This window comes from Trichechus manatus, unplaced genomic scaffold, assembly GCF_000243295.1.
Source record: "Trichechus manatus latirostris isolate Lorelei unplaced genomic scaffold, TriManLat1.0 scaffold00127, whole genome shotgun sequence".
NCBI lineage: Eukaryota > Metazoa > Chordata > Mammalia > Sirenia > Trichechidae > Trichechus > Trichechus manatus.
This window is the reverse complement of record NW_004444063.1, coordinates 6,239,141-6,261,341: the sequence shown is the minus strand read 5'-3', so window position 1 is coordinate 6,261,341 and position 22,201 is coordinate 6,239,141. Positions and strand designations below refer to the sequence as shown.

The window sequence follows — 22,201 nt, the reverse complement described above, 5'->3', positions numbered from 1 at the left end:
CCCCATAGGGTTTCTAAGGCTGTAACCTTTAAGGAAGCAGACTGCCACATATTTCTCCTGCAGATTAACATACATATTGACTTAAAATAAAATGCATTGATCTCATAGTGGTCCTGGAGCAGCAGTATCAGCATCCCTTGGAACTTGTTAGAAGTGCAAATTCTTGGGTGCCACCCTAGACCTACTGGATCAGAAATTTTGGTAGTAAGGCCCAGCAGTCTGTGTTTTAACAAACCTTCCAGGTGATTCTGGTACACACCAACTTTTAAGAACCATGGCTCTAATGTAAATTGCTTCATCACCTTCTCAGCACTGATTAGCTTCTGTGGTGTTTCTGTTTTTCAGTATTTTTTAGTTTTACCTTCTTTTTATATCATTGCAAATTAGTAATAACTGTTGTTGTATTTTCATAGCCAGCGCTTATTTGGGTTAACTCACATGTTTACCAGTTTGTTTGTTCACTGTTGCTTCTTAAATCCCCTTTTTTAATAGTTTTTTTTTTTTTTTTTTTAATTTCAGTGAAGGCTGCTAGTGGTAAACTTTATCAATCTTTGAAAAGTGCTGTCAATCTTGATAGTTTAGCGGAACATGGAGTCACAGCTATTTTCTGTTAGTACTTTAAAAGTATTCTGTTTTTTTCCTGGCCTCTGTGGTTGCTATTAAAAAATCATTCTAATTATTCCTTAGGAGTTAACAGTTATCTGCCCTTTTTTCTTGGTTCTTTTAAGATATTGCCTTTGTCTCTGGTGCTCTGCAGTTTTACCATAGAACATCTAGGTGTAGGTTTTACATTACTTCTTCTGATCAAGAATTGTGCTTCTTCTACTGGACTAAACCAAAGGTAGGAAATTTCCTGAATACAGCCAGACACTTCGAGGGACAGAGTAGCAGAGGCAAGGGTCTGGGGACTGTAGTTTCAGGAGGCATGTAGGTCAATTGGCATAAAGTTTTTTAAGAAAATGTTTTACATCCCACTTTGGTGAGTGGCATCGGGGTCTTAAAAGCTAGCAAGTGGCCATCTAAGATGCATCAATTGGTCCCACCCCACCTGGAGTTAAGGAGAATGAAGAACACCAAAGTCACAAGGAAAGTACTAGCCCAAGAGACAGAAAGGGCCACATAAACCAGAGACTTCATCAGCCTGAGACCAGAAGAACTAGATGGTGCCTGGCTACCACAATGACCACCCTGACAGGGAACACTACAGAGAGTCCCTAACGGAGCAGGAGAAAAGTGGGGTGCAGAACTCAAATTCTAGTAAAAAGACCAGACTTAATGGTTTGATTAAGACTGGAGGGACCCTGGAAGGCATAGCTCCTGGACTCTCTTGTTAGCCCACAACTAAAACCATTCCCTAGGCCAACTTTTCAGACAAAGATTAGACTGGACGTTGGGACATAAAATGATACTCATGAAGAGTGTGCTGCTTAGCTCAAATAGATACATGAGACTAAACGAGCAGCTTCTGTCCAGAGGTAAGATGAGAAGGCAGAGAGGGTCAGGAGCTGGTTGAATGGACGTGGGAAATCCAAGGTGGAAAGGAGGAGTGTACTGTCACAGTATAGGGAGAGCAACTAGGGTCACAAAACAATGTATGTATAAATTTTTATATGAGAGACTAACTTGAATTGTAAATTTAAATCACAACAATTAAAAAAAAATTGTGCTTCTTGATCTGAGGATTGATACTTTTCATCAATTTTGGAAAAATTCTCAGGCATTATCTTTTCAAATATTATCCTTTCTCCGTTTCTCACTATTCTCCTCTTCTTCATTTCTCATTAGACATAAACCTTATTTTTTCCTCCACAGTGCGTATACTAGGCTCTGGGTAACTTCCTCCTAACTATCTCCCAGTTTTACATATTCTTTAGCTATATCTAATCTGCTGCATATACTACCTATTGAGTTGTTGTTTTTTAACATCATTGACTCTGTTCTTCATTTCTGTAAACTCTATTTTGTTCTTTTTCAGAAATCCTTTTTTTTTAATAATACATTTTTCCTTAGTGTTTTGATTCCTTCTTGTATGTGTACTCATTTTAAATATACATATTTTATATTCTCTTCCAGGTTATCATTTTTTTTATTTCACCTTTTTGGGAGTCTCTGTTTCTGCTATTGTATGTACTAATTCTGGACCCAGGTGAAGTTTTTTTTGCGTTTTATGTAATGTTTGATTGTAAACTTTAGTAATTTTTTTTTCCTATGAGAATCCTTGTGACCTATTTGTGTGAATGTCTCTCCACACAGCGATTTGGTTTTGTATCTGCTAGGATCTCCAGGTATATCACTGGCCTAGGTCCAGTCTTTATGTTAGTGTCTCAGTTTGGGGGTTCCTCAACTACACCGGTAGTGTAACATTAACCCAAACCCATCTAAGGTATTTGTCCAAGAGGTTGAATTCTCAGGGGAAACAATCTATTGGTTTTCTACTTTTTCACTGAGGATTGATGATACAACTCTTTAAGAGTCCCAGCTTTTATGTTGGGAGTCACTTCTGTCTCTGCTTTACTTGGACCTTGTACCTCATCTTCTGTCCTGGGTAATAAGACTCAATCTCTGGGTTATGAAAATAATAACCCCAGGTTCTGCTGCAGTGTCAGATCACACACTGACCATTCTGATTTTCCGTTCCATCCTTGTTTCTGTCATAAGTGGATTTCCCTTCTTGTGAACTCAATTATGAATTTAAAAAAATTCTTTTGTTATAAATTCTGTCTAGCATTTCTAGGCATTTGTGGTAGGAGGATTTCCAGTTACCTTAGGTTTTGTCGTTTTTCTTTCCGGAATGAAAAATATTCCCCCTCATCTTTAAGAGAACTATACAAACAGAATCTCTTCTCTTATTAAGGCTTCTTCTGGTCACACAGAGCACAGTCAACAGACCAGCCTTAGCAGTGGCATTCAGATTACAGCTCAGGAGGATAGGAGGACTCTAGTTTCAGTATGAGGGCCGTTTTAGTTAATAATGGTAACAAAGGTGGCCCTAGAATCACCTAGTCATAACATTGGCATGTACAGGTTTGGGGAAGTCAGATCCATTTACTATAAAATATTGAGAATGAACCAATTATTTTAGTGTGTTATTTTTAAAGTAAATACTACCAAGCATTTATTGGATTAAGTTTGACTCCTGAAATAACTCTTTGAAGGTTATTCCATGAATACATTACCTGGAATGTATCTTTTGTTCTCTTTTATTATGAGTGGATAGGTTAACATTATATGCTCCCTGGGTCCAGAATTGTATGCCTGCATCAAATAAGAATGTCATTGTTTATTTATTTGTTGTTGGTAATATATATATAGCATTTGTCATTTTGATCATGTTTATATGCATAATTCAGTGACATTAGTTATATTCACGATGTTGTGTAACCACCACCACTATCTGTTTCTAAATTTTTCCTCACCCCTTACAGAAGCTCAGTGCCCCTTAAGCAGTAACTCCCCCTTCTCCCTTCCCACCCATGCCTCGTAACCACTGATAGACTTTGGTCTATGCATTTGCCTGCTGTAGATACTTCTTATAAGTGGGATCATACAGTGTTTGACCATTTGTGACCAACTTCATTCAGCATAATGTTTTCAAGGTTCATCCACGTTGTAGCATGTATCAAAACTTCATTTTTCTTTATGTTATTAATATTCCATTGTGTGGATATACCACAATTTATCCATTCATCTGTTGATGGACACTTGGGTTGTCCACGTTTTTGACAACCCAGGTGTCCATCAACAGATAAATGGATAATGTGAATGCAGTGAGCAGTGGTGTACAAACACCTGTTTGAGTTCCTGTTTTAAATCTTTTGGGTATATACCTAGAAGTGGAATTGCTAGGCCATATGGTAATTCTATGTTTAACTTTTTAAGGAACCACCAGACTTTTCCACAGCAGCTGCACCATTTTACAGTCTCACCAGCAAAGGATGAGGGTTCCAGTTTCTTCACATCCTCACCAACACCTGTGGTTTTCCCTTTTTGTAATAATAGCCATCCTAGTGGTGGCGAAGTGGTATCTCATTGTGGTTTATGATTTACATTTCACTAATGTCTAATAACGTTGAGCATATTTTCATGTGCTTATTGGCCATTTGTGCACCCTCTTTGGTGAAATATTTATTCAAGTCCTTTGTCCATTTTTTAATGGGGTTGTTTGTCTTTTTTTTTTTCCCCCTTTCCCCAGTTGTAGGAGTTTTTAATATATTCTTATCAGGTATATGGTTCCCCAAATATTTTCTCCCATTCTGTAGGTTGTCTCTTCACTTCATTGATAAAGTCATTTAATGTACAAAAACTTTTAATTTTGATTAAGTCCAATTTATCTATTTTGTCTTTGGTTGGCTTGTGCTTTTGGTGTCATATGGAAGAAACCATTGTTGAAAACTAGGTCCCAAAGCATTACCCCCGTGTTTTGTTCTCAGAGTTTTATGGTTTTAGTTCTTACATTTAGATGGCTGATCCATTTTGAGTTAATTTTTGTATAGGGTGTGAGGTAGGGGTCCAACTTTGTTCTTTTGTGTATGGAGGTCTCTTTGTTCCAGCACCATTTATTGAAGAGACTATTCTTTTCCCATTGAATGGACTTAGCATCCTTGTCAAAGGTTTGCCTTTTCCAGAATGTCATATAGTTGTACATGCTGCTACCATAATGGCCCTTTTTTTAACCTTAAAAAAATTAATATTTACATAAAAGTATTTTCTTAACTGTGACGTAACTCATACTTCTTGATTTAGAGATGTCACGAAGGCCATTGGATATATATTCTAGAGCCTAGAGTTCAGGGAAGAGGTGTATTTTGGAAATCATCAGCATATACATGGTATTTCAGGCCATGGGATAAGATTACATATGGAATGACTAGAGAGAGAAGGGAAGGGTCCCAAGACCCATTATGTTTACAAATCCAGTGAAAAAGCAGCTGGTGAGGTGGAAAAAAATTTTTTTAAGTGTGGTGTCTTGAAAACCAAGTAACAAAAATATTTCAAGAGTATAATACTATTGAGAGGTCAAATAAGATGAGGGCTAAGAAGTGACCCTTGAATTTGACAAAATGGAGATTGTTAATGACTTTGACGAGCAGTCTTAATGGATGGTTTGACCTGAAGCCTGGTTGGAGCAGGGTGAGGAGAGAATGGATGGTAAGAAACGGAGGCAGTAAGCACAGATAATTCTTTCAAAAAGTTCTGCTGTGAGGTGAGCAGAAAAATGGGGTGATAGCTAGAGAGGGCTGATGGGCCAGGATAGGTAGGTTGGTTGGTTTTGCTTCTTTTACATTTTATTTGTAAGTATTCTGTTGCAAGGTCAGCTCTTCCTCTTACTTAGTACATTGACCTGCAGACCTAGGGTTTCATATGTTTCGACTGAACAGAAAACTATACCTAGGAGCCCTCCAACTATCCCAACATGCCCTTAGAGTCAGCGACAGCAGGAACATGAAGAATTCCCATAATAAGGTACACGTTCATTCAAAGATCCTGCTGTGTCCTCTCATAAGGCTCTGGGAAGACAGTATCAAACCCTGTCTGTCCTTCAAATTGTTAACAGTGCATAGGAGAAGACACTGGTAGGTGCTTCACAGTCTTTATTTGACCTGGGCCTTGAAGAATGAAGAAAAGGCATCCCAGCAGAGAAAAGTGCCTGAATCACAGAGGCATCATGCCGAACAGGGTGAGGGTGTGTGAAGGGCCTGATGGAGCAGCCAGGGCCTAGCTTTATGTGTGTGGGCATAGGGGAGATACAGAGGAGAGCAGGGGTGCTTTCCAGCAGTTGAGGCTTAAGGAACAGAGCCCAGGCTGTTTACTGAGTTAATTTGTCCGGTAATCAGATGGATTCTTCTAAATGAGAAGAAAAGAAGTGGTACAGATTTCCCCAAAATTTGGTCTTTGTGGGCAGTAAACAGTGCAGCAGTGGCTTCTCTAATATCATCTTCTCAAGGTTTAGACTGTGAGCCCTGATTTTGCCTGCTCACCTAAAAGAAAGTAAGGTCCAAAATTTCCCTTATTGTTTCAACTCTTAGAAATAAGCATACACTCAGTATAATTGTTGCATTCAGCTGCCTATTTAAGGTAACACAGGAAATTAGCAGTGCATTTTCAAGAAAAGCTGATTACCATCTGTTATTAGTAATCATCCAAAAACATCAACTGACTACAAGCATTGCAAATGGTCAGAGACACTTACAATAGATGAGAAGAGGGAAAACATTCATCATGTGGAATGTATTACCTTCGTACTGTTAGAATGCATCAATTACAATTAAACAATTTTGGAATATCTCACTAAGGTACATGTTCTACCCTATGCCCATATGTTCCACTGTCATTTTTCCTCCGATGTGAGATGTTGCATATTAGGTCATACTTCTTCTGAGACTCAGTGGAAACATGTAACTTTTACAGTTTTGCATCCAAGGCAGCCAGCTCTCTGTGAGGCTGTTCAGAGCCTGTTCCCTGCACTTACGGAGAGCTTTGGAATGAGGGCTTTATTCAGGGCTCCCCTCGGGGCCATCGTTCTCGTCTTGATGGTGGATGCAGTACGCTTTTATATCAGTGGCCCCTATAGCATCAAATGGGTAGATCACAAAATCAAAAGAGCACCAGTGGCATTCCACACCCACTGCAGGGTTTTCTTTTTTTAACTAAATGTTCATCTGGGGATAGTGGTTGAGCCATTGCCTGAATTATATAAGCTGATATTCATAAGTCTGGCCAAAGAAACTTAGTTTAGTACTTTTTAGTTTTAGCAGAATTGAAGAGTTTTATAAATAAAGAGAGATCACTTTTACATGTGCAACTTAAGTTTGGCAAATTAGGGATTTTAAGCTTTGCTGCATAATAAAAATCACTATTAGTTTGGAACATGATACTCATGAGACCATTTCCCTTATGTGAGAGGCTCTCACTGGCCCAAATGCAGGGAGATGGGAAGTTCCCATGGTGGTGAGTGTCTGCCAGGCACTGGGGAAGAGTATCCAGTGCAATAATGGATAACGATGGTCATAGCCAACTTTTCAGCAACCTACATACCTCAGGGTTTGGTACAGTTTTAAATACAAAGATGAAGCTGATGTATTGTTGGAAAATGTCTTTTTTAAGTATAATTTGTCTGCTTTTTTCCAGTCTGGTTAATTTTCATTAACTTAATAGTTTTTATCATACTTCACAACTAATATTTGTATTAGGAAATAAGGCATATACATACCTGGTGCTTTTAATTTAACGTTTTAGTCAATGAAATAACTTAAGACTATGGGGAAATCTGGCTCAAGATTCACCTTTTTATGCGCACTTCTAATTTTGAGTGTCAGTTTAGGTTTTGCAAAATGGTAACTAACCTTTCTCAGTAGCTTGAGTCCTGGAGGTGGTTTAAACAGTAAAAGAAACAGGAGCAGAGAAGGGCCCCTCCTGGAAGGTGGGTTATTTGTCTATTTAGGTGCTATTTTTCCAACCCTTTAGATACCTGCTGTCTATTCAGTTCTCTGCTAGTGGCTAGGTCCTGAGATGATGAGAAGATTGGTCCTCAGAGCAGCAGCAAGAACCCTGAACTGCTGTCTTGGGCAGTCCTAATACGCTGCTTCCTTCGTGACATCAGGCTGGAACCTGTGCATGCTTAGGAAGAAGGTAGCTCAGTGGCTTACAGAAGCTTTTCATTAAAGGCCCTAGTGTGGGAGGCGTTGTACAGCTTAGAACATGAAAGGAAAATAATCTGGTGGTGCAAACAGGTGCTGAAGGACAGTACAGTCAGCCTTGCATTGAAAGGAGGTGTCTGTGGCAAGGAAGAAGGGGGACGTGGGTGGAAGCAGTGCCACACATGTGTAGCACATGTGTTTTTGTCTTTCTGGCCACATTGGGCCTCTTTTCAAACAGGAAATATGTTAGACCCTTGTCATTTGTGAGGATCACATCCTAAGACTTACAAGGATTACAGAAATTATAAATACCACTAAAGCCATCATTTGTTCACATAAAATGCAGTCGTTACTGAAATTTTCAAGGAACTCTTTCACACTCTTAATGAATATTTAAATATGAGATAAAAGTAATTTATAAAGCACCCATTTTCTTAGATCTTAGACCTTTTCACTTTCTTTTGGGAAACAGTTGTCATACAAAAAGCACACCCCTTCCCATGACTTTAGTGTATGCGTTTAACTGAGTGGCATACACAGTCTAGGCAGGCATGGGGCAGATGCACTAGCTAGGCAACCACTTGCCCATAACAGACTCCAGCCCATGAAATTCATGTCTTTGTCTCAGCTGAAAGATAGTTTACTAGCAGTCATGGACCTTCAAGGTCGTTCTTAAATGTTAACTACCTGTAAAGTCCAGGTGCTAAAAAGTAACGTTGAGTTCGTGTTTGGCCCTATAACTGCCATTGAACAGTCAGCTTCCACAGGGTTCCTGTACAGACTGTTCCAGAGCTGCTTTCCTTCCATAGCCCTAGCCTAATTCAGATACTCCATAATTTTCACCTATATTATTCTGATGACTTCTTCCACCTCTTACTGCCCCCTCCCCTATTAGCCCTGTTAAACTTCTGCCAGGTTAATCTTCCTAAAAATGGTCTCTGTTCCCTTCTAAAGGGGCAGTGGTGGATCGGTGGTAAAATTCTCAACCTGCCATGTGGGAGACCCACCACATGCAATTCCCGACCAAGGCGCCTCATGCAGGGCCACCACCTGTCTGTCAGGGGAGGCTTGCATGCTGCTCTGTTGCTGAACAGGTTTTAGTGGAGCTTCCAGACTAAGATGGACTAGGAAGAAAGGCCTGGCAGTCTGCTTCTGAAAATCAGCCAGTGAAAACCCTGTGGATCACGGTGGTCTGATCTGAAACAGATCGTGGGGATGGCGCAAGACGAGGTAGCATTTCATTCCATTGTGCATAGGGTTACTATGAGTCAGGCTGACTCCACAGCAAATGACAAAAACAACAACATTTCCTTCTAATTTCAGCGAAGACTTTCCTGCCTGGCCTTTCCCATTTCATCTCTCACGACTCACTATGCTGTAACCAAACTGAATACTTTTGTTACCCTAAGACACACCACATTTTCCTATGCTGTTTCTCCTCCTTGGAATATTGCCTTGATGAAGCCCTTCCCAAACATATGTGACTTCTCCTTCCTTTGTACTCCATAATATTTTATACCACTTCTGCCACTTAGCCTTTTATTACAGATATTTATGCAGATCACAGAACATGGTTCAAGTTGGACTCATATTCATTTCCTTGACCATGTCTAACACTTACTCAGCACTTAAGTATTAGTTACACTGGTAACATAGTTTCACTCTCCTTACAATGCCTTTACATGTATGTACACACAAATTTAGTTGTTTTTATGTGAATAGTATCACACTGTAGGTATTTCCCTGTTGTCTTTTTTTTTCCCACTTAACACATGATAAAATGTTTTATGTTCTTGTGTGTAAGTACCTCATTTTTAATGGCTGCATAATAAGTCTATAAAATGGATGTAACCTCCTTCCTTTAACCATGATGGACATATTAGGAAGCTTTTAAATGTTGGTTCTTTAGATAATGCTGCAATCTGTGTCTTTGCACAATGTGCAGATATATCAAAAAGATACCTTCTTAGAAATTAGGTAAGAGGGTATGTACATTTTTAACTTGCTAGTGCCAGATTGCCTTCCAAAAACACTTATACAATTTGTTTCCACCAGCAGTGTATGAAAGTGCCCATTTATCCATGTCTGCCTTTCAGATTACCACTCTTTTTAATTTTTGCCAATCTATTGCACAAAAAAAATGCTCTCACATTAATTTACATTTCCTTGTTTACTGGTAAGGGAAATTATCTGAGAACTTATTTATCTGTCTTGGCCAATTTTTCTATTAAGTTTTTTTCTTAGTGATTTCTATCACTTTTGTATAGATTCTGGATATTAATCTTTTTCACATACATTGTAAATATTTATTCCCAGCTTGTCATTTGTCCTTTAACTTTTATGGTATCATTTATGGCTTTTAATATTTAGGTAGTCAAATCTTTAGTCTTTTTACTTATGGCTTCTCAATTCTGTGCCTTAATTAGAAAATCCCTTCCTAACCCAAAGATTGTAAAAATGTTTTCTTCTGATAGTTTTATTCTACTTTAATTTTTAATCCCTGAATTCATTTAGATTTTATTTTGGAGTAGTTTGATAAAGAGTAGTCATAAAATTTTAATTATTTTCCTCTTTCCAATGCTATTGAATCCTTTTCCTGTTGATTGGAAACGTTACAGTCATAAATTAAAGTTCTCTATATGTTTGGGTGTAGTTATGGATTTTCTCTTCTGTTCATCAGTATTTTTATTTATTCCTGTCCCAGTACCACAGTTTTGTTCTTTTGAATTGTCTCTTCAATATGAACTTTAGAATCAGCTTGTGGATTCCATAATTTTGTTTGTTTTTATCTTGCTGGGATTTTTGTTCGGATTGCGTTTAATTTATGGATTACTTGGGAGAATGAACGTCTTTGCAATATTGAACTACCCATTTTGGACCCTATAGTATGTCTCTCCTATTTAATCATTTTTTTTATCCTTTCATAAAGCTTTATAGTTTTTTCCTGTAGATTCTGTACCATTTGTTAGATTTCTTCCTTGGTATTTTATAGTTTCTGTGGCCACTATGAGTAGGATCCTTTTTCCCATTATGTTTCCTATTGGTTTTTGCTACTAAATAATAAAACTATTAATTTTTGTGTGTTTATTTTATTTTTTACTATCTTACTAGTCTTAATAGTTTTTGAGTTGATTGGTTGGATTTCGAATACACAGTTATATCACCTGCAAAACCAGTGACAGGCTTATATATATTTTTTCCCAATGTTTATTCCTTATTTCTTTTTATTGTCTTAATGAATTGTTTGGGACCTCTAGGACATTATTTTATAGTAGCCATAAAAGGAGACATCTTTATCTTATTCTTAGCTTTAGGGGAAATGCTCTGTATATTTTAACATTAAATTTGATGCTTGCTGTGGATATCTTGATAGTCACTTTGTCAGATTAACAAAATTTTCTTCTGTTCTTCACTTACTGAAGATTTTTATCAAAACTTAGTGTTATATTGTTGTATCAGAGTACTTTTTTGACATCTGTTGAGGTGATCTTTTTTTTTTTTCTTTTAATCTATTAATGCAGTGAATTATCTTAATTTTTTTTTTTTTCTGCCGTACCAGTCTTGCTTTCTTGTGGTATACATTACCTGGTCATGATGATATATTCTTTTTTAAATACCCTCGCTACTAAATTTGATTTTATTTAAAATGTTTGTGTCTATATTCATAAGTAATATAGGCCTATACTCTTTTTTCCGTGTTTTCTTATGTTTCTCCTTGCTGCATAATAGTTTATGTACTTGGGAGCTAGGTGTACCTTGAAGAGTTGATAACATTCACTCATAAAATTATCTGAGCCTAGTGGCTTTAAAAGATAGAATTTTGACTGCTTTTTGAATTTTAACTATCATATTCAAGGTATCTTAGCCACTTCTCTTTGATCTTGAGCAAGTTACAAACTTTTATTGGCTCTCAGTTTTCTTAATGGTAAAATGGAGATAATAAAACCTAGCTTCCAGTATTGTTGTAAGGATTAAATATATGATTGCTCATATATATATATATGTATGAGATAATATATGATTGCTTAGTATAGTGCCTCACATAAGGTAAATGTTCATCAGTAGTAACCACTATTACCATTGTTACTGACATAGTTTACTTAATTATCCTCTACTGTTGCAGAGGGAGGTTGTGAACTCCACACTGAACAGGGAGAGAGGATACAAAGATAAGCTAATACTCCAGCCAGCAATGGTAGGCAACAACTCCATCTAACACATCTCTCAGTGGATCTAGATCTTTCTCAGGACCAGAGCTTTTTCCTGCAGTGCTGTCTCTCAGCATACCTATCCATGGGGCTGGGATGCACCACCTCTATTGTACGGGGAGCCAAGGCAGAAGCAGAACACCTCCAACTCAACTGGAGCTTGTTCCCCATGTTGGCAATGCTTATTTATGTTAGTTATTGAAGATTTTTTAACTTGAATGGAAAGATAACTTTTTTAAAAAGTCATTTGAAAACTCAGGATCATAATGAATAAAGCTATGGAAAAGCAGTCATTACATGACTGGCCCCAAGAACATTCTGTGAACTTTTTTTTTTAAGGAAATGCATACAAGTTTTATCTCCATCCTTTTGAAAGGAACATAAAATGTTAGGCTGAGATAGGTGTATAAAGTAGAAAATGGAAGCTTGTTGAATTTTTATCAACAAGCAGAATATAGTTTTTTCCAGTCTTTACTACTTCAAAATCCTTCCTCTGATATTTAAAATGTATTTATGTTGAGTCATTTCTTTTTCTGTTGCTGGTGAACCAGAAGATCATGAAATGATTCTGCAGAAGCAGTAGCATTACGTTCAGTTTCCTTTTTTGTATATATCAGATAAGAGGCCTGCAAATGGAAGTGAGTCCGCCTACATCCTTTGTATGGTGATGGCAGTGATGTTGCCTTTTATCACTGGTATAATTATTAGTTCATAAAACCAGCTTCCAAAGGAAGTAAGGTCTTTTTTTTTTTTTTTTTTTTTTTTTGATGCAAGAAGCAAGTTCCTCACTTGTATGTATTATTGTTTGTTTTATAGGCCTGTCTAGTCTTTGGCTGAAAGGTAGATGTCAGGAATGGCTTCAGTTCCGAGTTAGCAGGATGTCCAGAGGCCATAGTCTCAGGGGTTCCCCCAGTCTCTGTCAGACCAGTAAGTCTGGTCTTTTTTTGTGAATTTGAATTTTGCTCTACATTTTTCCCCCCCGCCCTGTCTGGAATCCTCTATTGTGATACCTGTCAGAGTGGTGGGTCATGGTAGCCGGGCACCATCTAGTTCTTCTGGGCTCAGGCTGGTGGGGGCTGTGATACATGTGGTCCATTAGTCCTTTGGACTGATTTTTTCCTTGTGTCTTTCATTTTCTTCATTCTCCCTTGTTCCGGATGGGATGGGACCAGTAGATGTATCTTAGATGGCTGCTTAGAAGCTTTTAAGACCTCAGATGCTACTCACCAAAGTAGAATGTAGAACATTTTCTTTGTGAACTGTGTTACGCCAGTTGACCTAGATGTCCCCCGAGACCATGATCCCCAGCCCTCAGCCCCCGTAACTCAGTCCCTTAAGGTGTTTGGATGTGTCTAGTAAGCTTCTATGACTTTGCCTGGGTCAAGTTGTGCAGACTTCCCCTATATTGTGTGTTGTCTTTCCCTTCACCCAAGTTAATACTTATCTACTGTCTAGTTAGTGATTTCCCCACCTCATCCCTCCCCTCCCCTCCCTTGCAACCATCAAAGATTGTTTTTTCCTATTGATAAACCTTTTCTTGGGTTTTTATAATAGTGGTCTCATACAGTATTTTTCTGTGATTGACTTATGTCACTCAGCATAATGCCCTCCAGCTTCATCCATGTTGTGAGATGTTTTGCTGACCTAAGGGCCTTTTGATGAAAGGTGATGCAGTAGGAACATGCGAGATTTTGATAGTCAGGCAACTTGTTTTTGTTTCTTCTTTTTAGTGTTTAGAAACTACTAGTTTACAAAGGGTGTCAGGGGATGACCAAATGAAAGTTAATGCATATATTTGGAATTAGGATTTCTAAATCTACTGTTAGGAAGGCAAAAGAAAATTTTGAGGTTCAGCTCAGCCTAAGCCTTGAAATCGCCCTCTTAGAACCAAAATTTCTGGTTGGTAAAAAGCTCAGAGATCCGAGGAACAAAAGCAGCATAAGAGGCTGACTCTGGTAATCTTTATAACATTAGAAGGAGGGAAAAGCAACAGTTCCAGAGAGTTCCCTATTTCCCCACACACTCAGGGCCTTTTGCTGACTGTAGCCCACACACAGTTACTGTCACCCAGTCAGCAGGTGTACCTGTAACAGGTGGGCATCAATGGAAACCGTCCCGCCACTAAGTTATCATGGCCTGAGAAAAAGTCTACTAAAAAGTTAGATTTTCTGAAATGTTCACAGTATTTATGTATTTACTTAAGGGAGTGTTTATTATGTCATAGAGAATGAAAATGGAAAAGGGTGAAGGACCCTAGGGCACTGGAAATATGCCTGGCAGTTTCCAGTACTAGCTAAGCAGCAAGGTTTTGGTTCTCTTTATTTTTCTACCTTACTCTATTCTACTTTTATCCTTGAAAACACTGGGGAAGTTATTTCATGATATTATGATGATGTTTAAATTATTATGTTATATATACATATTACTGTATAATACTGTTATATTATTATGATAGTAGTTTTCCTTTAAAACACCAGTGGCTTCTTTTTCTAGAGCAATAATGAAATTTCACAGTATGAAAATGGAAGAAATCAATAAAATTATTCGTGAACTTTGGCGAAATACTTATCGTGGACAAGGTAACTAACATGGTGTATCACGAATTTTCTTTCCAAAGCTCTTTCCCCAGCCTTGCCCCATATGACTTCTCATCATACCAGTATTATCTCCCTGGATCCCTTTCTGAGCATCTCTTTAAGATTTCTAAGAATTCTTATCTTGACAACATCTTGTAGCAAGAAGAAAATGCAAAATTTCTATTCCACAGCCTGACAGGACTTGCATATTTGGCTGTGGTGCACATTATATTTAGCCGATGACATAATAGATTCTGTTGAAGTATAGATAGGGATAAGCTGAAATACGATAAGAAGAAAACCATCAGGAGGAAACTCTTAATAGGAAACTAAGAAAGGCAGAGCTGAGGCTAAGGGTTGGGCATCTGAACTGGGTATCAGACCAGGCTCCTCAATCCTCCCAGTCAAAGAAGTAGTTCCCAAACCAGCCAGTACTTCCCCTGGTAATGTCAGCCTTACAAGTTGTTCCTACGCTTACATACTTGATAATGTTTTTAAATGACAAAAGTTTACAGAGTGTAGGTGCCTCTGAAATCTTTTTCTTTCTGTGTCAGATATTGAATACATAGAAATTCGGTCTGATGCTGATGAAAATGTATCCGCTTCTGATAAAAGGCGGAATTACAACTACCGAGTGGTGATGCTAAAGGGAGACACAGCCTTGGATATGCGAGGACGATGCAGTGCTGGACAAAAGGCAGGTATCTCAAGGGCTTAGGCAGCCAACTTTACACCAAGAATTCAAGAAAGAAGCAAATGTCAATGTAGTGGGAGCACCCAAGGCTGCCCATTAATAGTGAGACGCTCCTTACAGCACACCTTGCTGCCATGTGAAGTGAATCAGGCTCAGCCACTACCATTACACTCTCCCAGTGCCAACCATCATTTCCTGCTACACCGCATAAAGTAGGCTTTTAGGAGAAGGGCCTGAAACAATCTCACAGGATAAGCTAAATGTGAAAAAGGATCTGAAGATCCTTCATTGTTTCACAGCACTCCTTATCAGAATTAGTACTGTATCATCAGTTATAAGACACACCACTATTTTACGTGGTACCAAGAGAAGAAAAATGCTGGCGGTTGTAATTATAAAATCCATCCTGATTCCAGAGGGGTCAAAAAGTATGTGTGCGTGTGGAGGGGGTTGTTTTAGAATCAACAATATACAGTATTAGCAAACCAGGATCCTAGGTTGAGACAGTACAATACGTAAGAGGGCCTGTTGAGAAAGCTGCCCTGTTTTAGGACTGCGCCCTCCCTCACCGCTACCCCCACCCCCAGGCTAACCTGAAAGAAGGGTCTGCTACAGCCAAAGGCCTTGATCCTACAGGTGCCTCGCCTCTCCCCTACCACACACAGACTCAGCTGCTGGGTCAGGCCAACTGAGGAGCTAGGAGGACAGCTAGATTAGATATGGAACAGGGAGCAAAATCAGGAAAATGAGTGAAGTTTTAATGAGTCAGGAAAAAAGGACCTGCATCCCTAGGAACAAGGCTGGGTTCTTTCACCCAAGATGCCACAAATTTCTTGAGCTTTCTCCTTTCATATTAGAAGCAGAAGATTGCACTTGATATACTAACACCTCTGGATCTCTGATTTTCTTAACAAAATTTTAAAATTCTAGAAGTGGATGCCCACATTACCTGAGTTATTTGCATAGTTTTCAATTTTTACTTAAAGAACATTTGTGTATGTGTGTATTATATTGTCAGCCCAGACAGCTGATACCAATTTAAGGCATCTGCAGATTATTATCTTAACTCTAGTCTGCAAAAATAACGACTTTATGATCTATAATTTCCCCTTACTTGCTTTGGTGATTTTTAGTAGTAACTTTGAGAAAATACAGAGTTTGAAACATGATTTTTTGGATTAAAAAACACTTTTTGAGCAAAAGCAGATTTCCTTTAGCTACTCTAAGTTGTAAAAATTAAAAGTAATTGCTCCCTTGGTGTAGGGGGACAGGACAGACAAGTAGTTTGGTGGAGTTAGGCCAGGAGCTGAAATCAGACTCCACTCTGCCTAACGGTGGCTTTTGCTGAGGCCCTAGAAGCCAACCAGTGACTCTGCGTGTAAGAGGAGGAGGTGGAGCAGGAGGGTGGCAGCGGTGGGATTCAAAGAAAGGAAGGACATGCCTATTCCCCAAAGAGCCAAGCTGTGGTCCTGCTTCTGCAGTGTGCTGGCCTGCCCTGTATGTCAAAACTTGCCAGCTCACTCATTGATATTCTCACAAATTCAAGGGTGGGAGGAGGTTTACAGCTCACACATTAGAAGTTTGTACTCCACCAGAATAGTTATACACTCTTAATTCTGTGTCGATTGCACCCACAAGTGGCTTAAGCTGGGTTTTAGAGTTTAAGTATTAGATTTTTATTAATCATGAAAGTGTCTAATAGTTTCAATTGCTTGGATTTCCTACAGATAAGCTTAAATAAAATCACCCTTCTATTCCCAGTACTTTGACCCATGATTATTCCTTTCGCTCTCTCTTTTTTCCCAAAATTACACACAAACATGTAAATGTGGGTTAGTGCATAATACCTGGTACCTCTTTTAGACCACAGAATATAGTAATTTTAAAGATGACTCAAGGAGAGAAAAAGTCTCTGCAAGGCTCTGGAAAATGTAATATTTCCAAGTTTTTTAACAAATTTCATTATCAGGAAAATAGCCAGGTCAAGAATTTTTAAAAGTTGTTAATCGTATACCTGTATTAGAGTTTTAGTTCCAGATAAATAGTAATGCATTTCTGTTTGAAGGCTGTGATTTCAAGCTTTATTATAGCTGATGTGACATTTTTCTTGTGGAATCAGCACTGCTTTTAGCATTTTTTTTTTTAATTGCAAGTGACAAGCTGAGACAGTAGCTGATGTTTCACCTTCTGGAGGGGTATAAGAGTCTAGTCACAGTGCCAGGCTGCCCCAGACAGAAGAGATTTTACCTAAAGTCAGTGACCCTATGACACTTCCCACCTTTCCCTTCTAAGGAGATTATGCCAGGTCTGCTCACCTTCCTCGAAGTGGGATGTGAAGAAGATCTGCAGTGCAGCTCAGCTTTAGTGCTTTTTTTCCAGGTCTTAGCCTCACTCATCATTCGCCTGGCCCTGGCTGAAACATTCTGCTTGAACTGTGGCATCCTTGCCTTGGATGAACCAACCACAAATCTTGACCGAGAAAACATCGAATCTCTTGCGCACGCTCTGGTTGAGTGAGTATCTCAAAGTTGGAGGCAACTTATGATAGTTCTTTAAGTAAGATCAAGAGGGTTCTGTGTTGAAAATCATCTCTAGATGAGTCCTACTTAAGGAAGCTGGTTGATGCCAGGCTATAAGCTTTACCTTTGATAGTAATTCTTCAGAGTCCTTGAAAAGCAACTAGACAGTGAACAGCAGCCCCAGACACATCCCACATCTCCCCAAGTGTGTTCATAGGCAAGGTCATGGTGAAGGTTCTTGGCTTGGTTTGGTTTTCCTGTAAACTCACATACGTAGGGCCCCACATACCATGTACAGGAGTTAGTATGCCTGCTAAGACATCGGTAGGTGGCAGTGGGTTTAGGACTGTCTGGTCTCTCCAGCTTTTCTCATGTGTCAAACAGCAACTATCGAGAATAACAGAGCTCTTATTCAGAAAGCATATTAGTGATTAAGAGAATACAGTGAGGGTAAAATTGCACACACCCTTTACCACATTCCCCTGTGGTGGGTACAGAGTCCAGGAATGGGCGGCCCTTGCTTAAGGATTGTGCTGCCAGAGAAAAGGCCCTTTCCCAGAGGTAGAGAAGGTATTTTAGAGACTCCTGGCTTCAGATAGACTCTTTCTGGCAGTGATAATGTTTCCTGTCTGATAGGAGGGTTTGGGCTAGAAGGAGAAATGAGCAGCCACAGAGCCACATTTCCCCAGCCATCTCTGGGGAGTCTTGTGTGACCAGCAAGTAAGGGTTAGTGTTTTTGAAACCTCAGGTGCATCCAGCTCCAGGCAAAAGATAAATAAGTGGCTTATTAAAGGTATAAGTCTTTCAGGACTCTGTCTCATAGCTGGCTACCTCAGCCTATAGATAATGAGCAAAAATTTTCCCTATCCACCCACTCAGGTCCCTGTATTTCATAGTAGTGATGCATCTAGTGACTGGTGGTAATAGAATTCTAAGTAGACCCAGCTCCTGAGAAGGCAGTGGGGCTTGTATATGTTATTTCCCCTTGGCTGGAGTCTGTCTTTAGAGACTTCATACCTGTTGAGCAGTTAGGTATTAAGGAAAAGTTCAATAAAACATTTTCACCTGCTTTAGTAAGAACTTTGTGATCTGGAAGAGACTAGATCAGGTATTCTTACCAGTCCCAAAGCCAGACCTAGGTGAGCAGCCAGGCCATTCAACCCCAGCGTCTGGAGAGATGTTGGGACTCCTGCCTGGCTGGGCTGAAGACCTGGGCCCATCCCCTCCTCCCACTTCCTGCAAGGCAGCCAGAGGCCCTGACAGTCACAAGGCACAGGAAAAGCTTGGTTGTCACACGCAGCATGTGCTCATGTGTCTGACAGGGTTCTCGGGGGCTTTTTCAAATGAAAGAAAGGGCTATGCTCCTTGTTAATAAAATGTTCTAATTGTATTGTTTCAGGATAATAAAAAGCCGCTCACAGCAGCGAAATTTCCAGCTTCTCGTAATCACCCATGATGAAGATTTTGTGGAGCTTTTAGGGCGTTCTGAATATATGGAGAAATTCTACAGGATTAAGAAGAACATGGATCAGTGCTCAGAGATTGTGAAATGCAGTGTTAGCTCCTTGGGATCTTATGTTCATTAAAAATATTCAAAATTTAAATGCCATAGAAACACAGATCCTCAGGCAACTGCTTATTTCTGGTATCAACTGAGTCAAAATTAAAATGTATTCTTAAAAGGGAGTTTTGTATCAGGAAGCTCCATAGACACATCCAAACTCCCTGAGGGACTGAATTACTGGGCAGAGGGCTGTGGGGACCATGGTCTCTGGGGACATCTAGCTCAACTGACATAACAGTTTAAAAGCACATGTTCTACATTCCACTTTGGTGAGTAGCGTCTGGGGGCTTAAAAGCTTGTGAGCAGCCATCAAAGATACTCCACTGGTCTCACCCCATCGGGAGCAAGGGAGAATGAAGAAAACTAAAGACACAAGGGAAAGATTAGTCCAAAGGACTAATGGACCACAACTGCCACAGCCTCCACCAGACTGAGTCCAGTACAGCTAGGTGGTGCCTGGCTACCACCACTGACTGCTCTGACAGGGATCACAATAAAGGGTCCCAGACAGAGCTGGAGAAAATGTAGAACAAAATTCTAACTCACAAAAAAAGACCATACTTACTGGCCTGACAGACTGGAGAAACCCCAAGAGTATGGCCCCCGGCCACCTTTTTAGCTCAGTAATGAAGTCACTCCTGAAGCTCACCCCTTCAGCCAAAGATTAGACAGGCCTATAAAACGAGACTAAAGGGGCATACCAGCCCAGGGACAAGGACTAGAAGGCAGGGAAGGGACAGGAAAGCTGGTGATTGGGAACCCAAGGTCAAGAAGGGAGAATGTTAACATGTCATGGGATTGGTAACCAGTGTCACGAAACAATACATATAGTAATTGTTTAATGAGAAGCGAGTTCTGTAAACCTTCATCTAAAGTACAATAATAAGAGAGCTTTGTATCAAGATTTTGAATTTTTGAGAGGTTCCAAAGTCATGGAAGTTGCTTCACATGAAATTTGGGCTGATTCCCTATTTCTGACTTTCTGAGCTTCATCCCCCACCCAGCAGCCAATGGACGGCCTGGGGGCCTCAACAGCAGCACAACTGAACCCAGCTAATTACCTTTCATTTCTCAAACCACTGTTGAAGAGGAGAGTCTCTCTGCCTTGACAGTTATGGTTTTGGTATAAAAATCAGTGTTAAATGTTACCTCTGAATTTATTTCCTTGGATGTGCTTCAAAAGAGTTATCAATGAGTACTCATATCTGAAGATGATCAGAAATGATGAGATACTAATATTTGGCTGTGCTCTTAACTTTGTAAATCTGTACAAGTGACCACCCTGTCTGTGCTTTAATGTAAAAATGGCATGAGGGCAATGTCTGACCTCTTCTAACTTCACCAGTGGGAAGGAGAATCAAGATCAACAGCCCAAGGCTGATTCCTGTGAGGTGGGGGTCAGCCATGCCTCCTCTCTCTCCCATCTTTACCAATTCTGACACCAGCTGTCCCTCCCACGGCCCTCTGTACTCTACTGGGTTCTATAATGCATTGCAGTGGCCACACACAACTCACAATACTCATGATTATAGGGTTTATTAGGGAAGTAACAGGTTATAGTTCAGGTTCAGGAACATTCAGAATACAGTTCTTCCATCAAGACAGCCTGTCAGCTGTGCTTGCAGGCACACCTCTCTGGCCCTCAGCTTCTGCCCTATTTGGGCAAGTGTTACAAAGCTCTTTTAGCTCTGCCAGTAAGTGCCTAGAGGCACTCTACTCTGCCAGCAGGCCTCCTGCCCAAAGGCAGTCAGCTTTCTCACTCTGTGGGCTGGGAAGCCCACCACGGTGTCTCCTGCCGTCGTTTTTCTGCCAACCACTTTCTGAGCTCTCTGTCTCCTGGTTCCAGGAGCTTCTCAGTGCAGGGATCCCGGGTCCAAAAGACAGGTTCTCTGCTCCTGGCTGTTCTTCCTGGGTGGTGGTAGGATCCTTTCTCTGCTCTGGAATTGGCTCTAAGGCAAAACTGACTGATCCCCTTCTTAGGCCACAATTCCCCTATTTGCGCAGTCCCACCCAATTACTTGGGTGAGAGTTACAAGACATGGCTAGAAAGGCCACTCAGAAGCAATCCATTATACCGTACTTGGTTTCCCCAACTAAAAGTAGTTGAATAAGGTCTCAGGGTTTGACAGGAACCTTAAATAATCATCTGATTGACTACCCACCACCTCCCTTCCCCACACAGGACCCCAGGATAGTCATCCAGACCTAGGGGTGTCTAGAGAGAGGAAATTCCCCAATGTGCACATCCACCTTTGGAAAGCTCTGACCAAGAGCAATGTCTTCCTTCATGTGAGGCCTGACCTGTCAATATGAAGAAGTGTAACTCTCCTCTGTCCTGTGGATCCTCTTGGCATCACCATCAATCCTGATTGCTCTCAAAGTGTGCATTCCAGTGTGGTAAGCAAGGCTTGCTCACAAAGTCACGACCTGGAAGAGCAGGTCTCTCGTTTCCACTCCAGATGCCATTTCTCATAAAAGCCCAACACATTTTTTCCTAGAAATGCCAGCTGACATCTTGAAGCCCTTCACAAGCATTCCACACTGGATGCTGTAAGTCGTGTACTTTTGAACTACACTTTTTGGAGTTTTGTTACTCTGAGTCTGTTAGAACCCTATTGGGTCTTAATTTAGCTGAGTGGCACAATCGGTTTGTGCCAACTATACATCCAGACAGCATTTCTCGACCAGGGTCTAGAAAAGAATTAAGCCCTGAGGTCCTAAGTTTTCTGTGGTAGGCAGAATAATGGCCCCCAGCGAAATCCAGGTCCTAATCACTGGATCTGTGAATGTCAACTTAAATGGCAAAAAGAATTTGCAGATTAAGTTAATGATTTTGAGACGAGAAGCTTAAACTGGATTATCCTAGTGGGCCCTAAATGCAATCAAGAGTATTCTTAAAAGAGGGAAGCGGAAAGAGAAGAGAAGGTGATGTGTTGACAGAAGCAGGGATTGGACTGATGGCTTTGAAGGAAGAAGGGGCCATAAGCCAAGGAATACAGGGGA

The 22,201-nt window shown here is 40.1% G+C and overlaps 1 protein-coding gene across 4 annotated transcripts in view; it reads left to right on the top strand.

Annotated features, from left to right (window-relative positions):
* RAD50 (RAD50 double strand break repair protein) overlaps positions 1 to 19,320 on the top strand; it is a 101,737-nt gene extending 82,417 nt beyond the window's left edge. For 3 of the 4 annotated variants that reach the window (XM_023739003.1, XM_023739001.1, XM_023739002.1), the window contains 4 exons: positions 14,339 to 14,424; positions 14,976 to 15,118; positions 17,495 to 17,628; positions 19,034 to 19,315. In XM_023739003.1, coding sequence (XP_023594771.1) covers positions 14,339 to 14,424; positions 14,976 to 15,118; positions 17,495 to 17,628; positions 19,034 to 19,220 — 550 coding nt within the window. In that variant the 3' untranslated portion in view covers positions 19,221 to 19,315. Of the gene's footprint in view, positions 1 to 14,338; positions 14,425 to 14,975; positions 15,119 to 17,494; positions 17,629 to 19,033 lie in introns of all 4 variants that reach the window. The other variant, XM_004384740.1, reaches the window with a different exon arrangement.
* Positions 19,321 to 22,201: the final 2,881 nt, after the last annotated feature.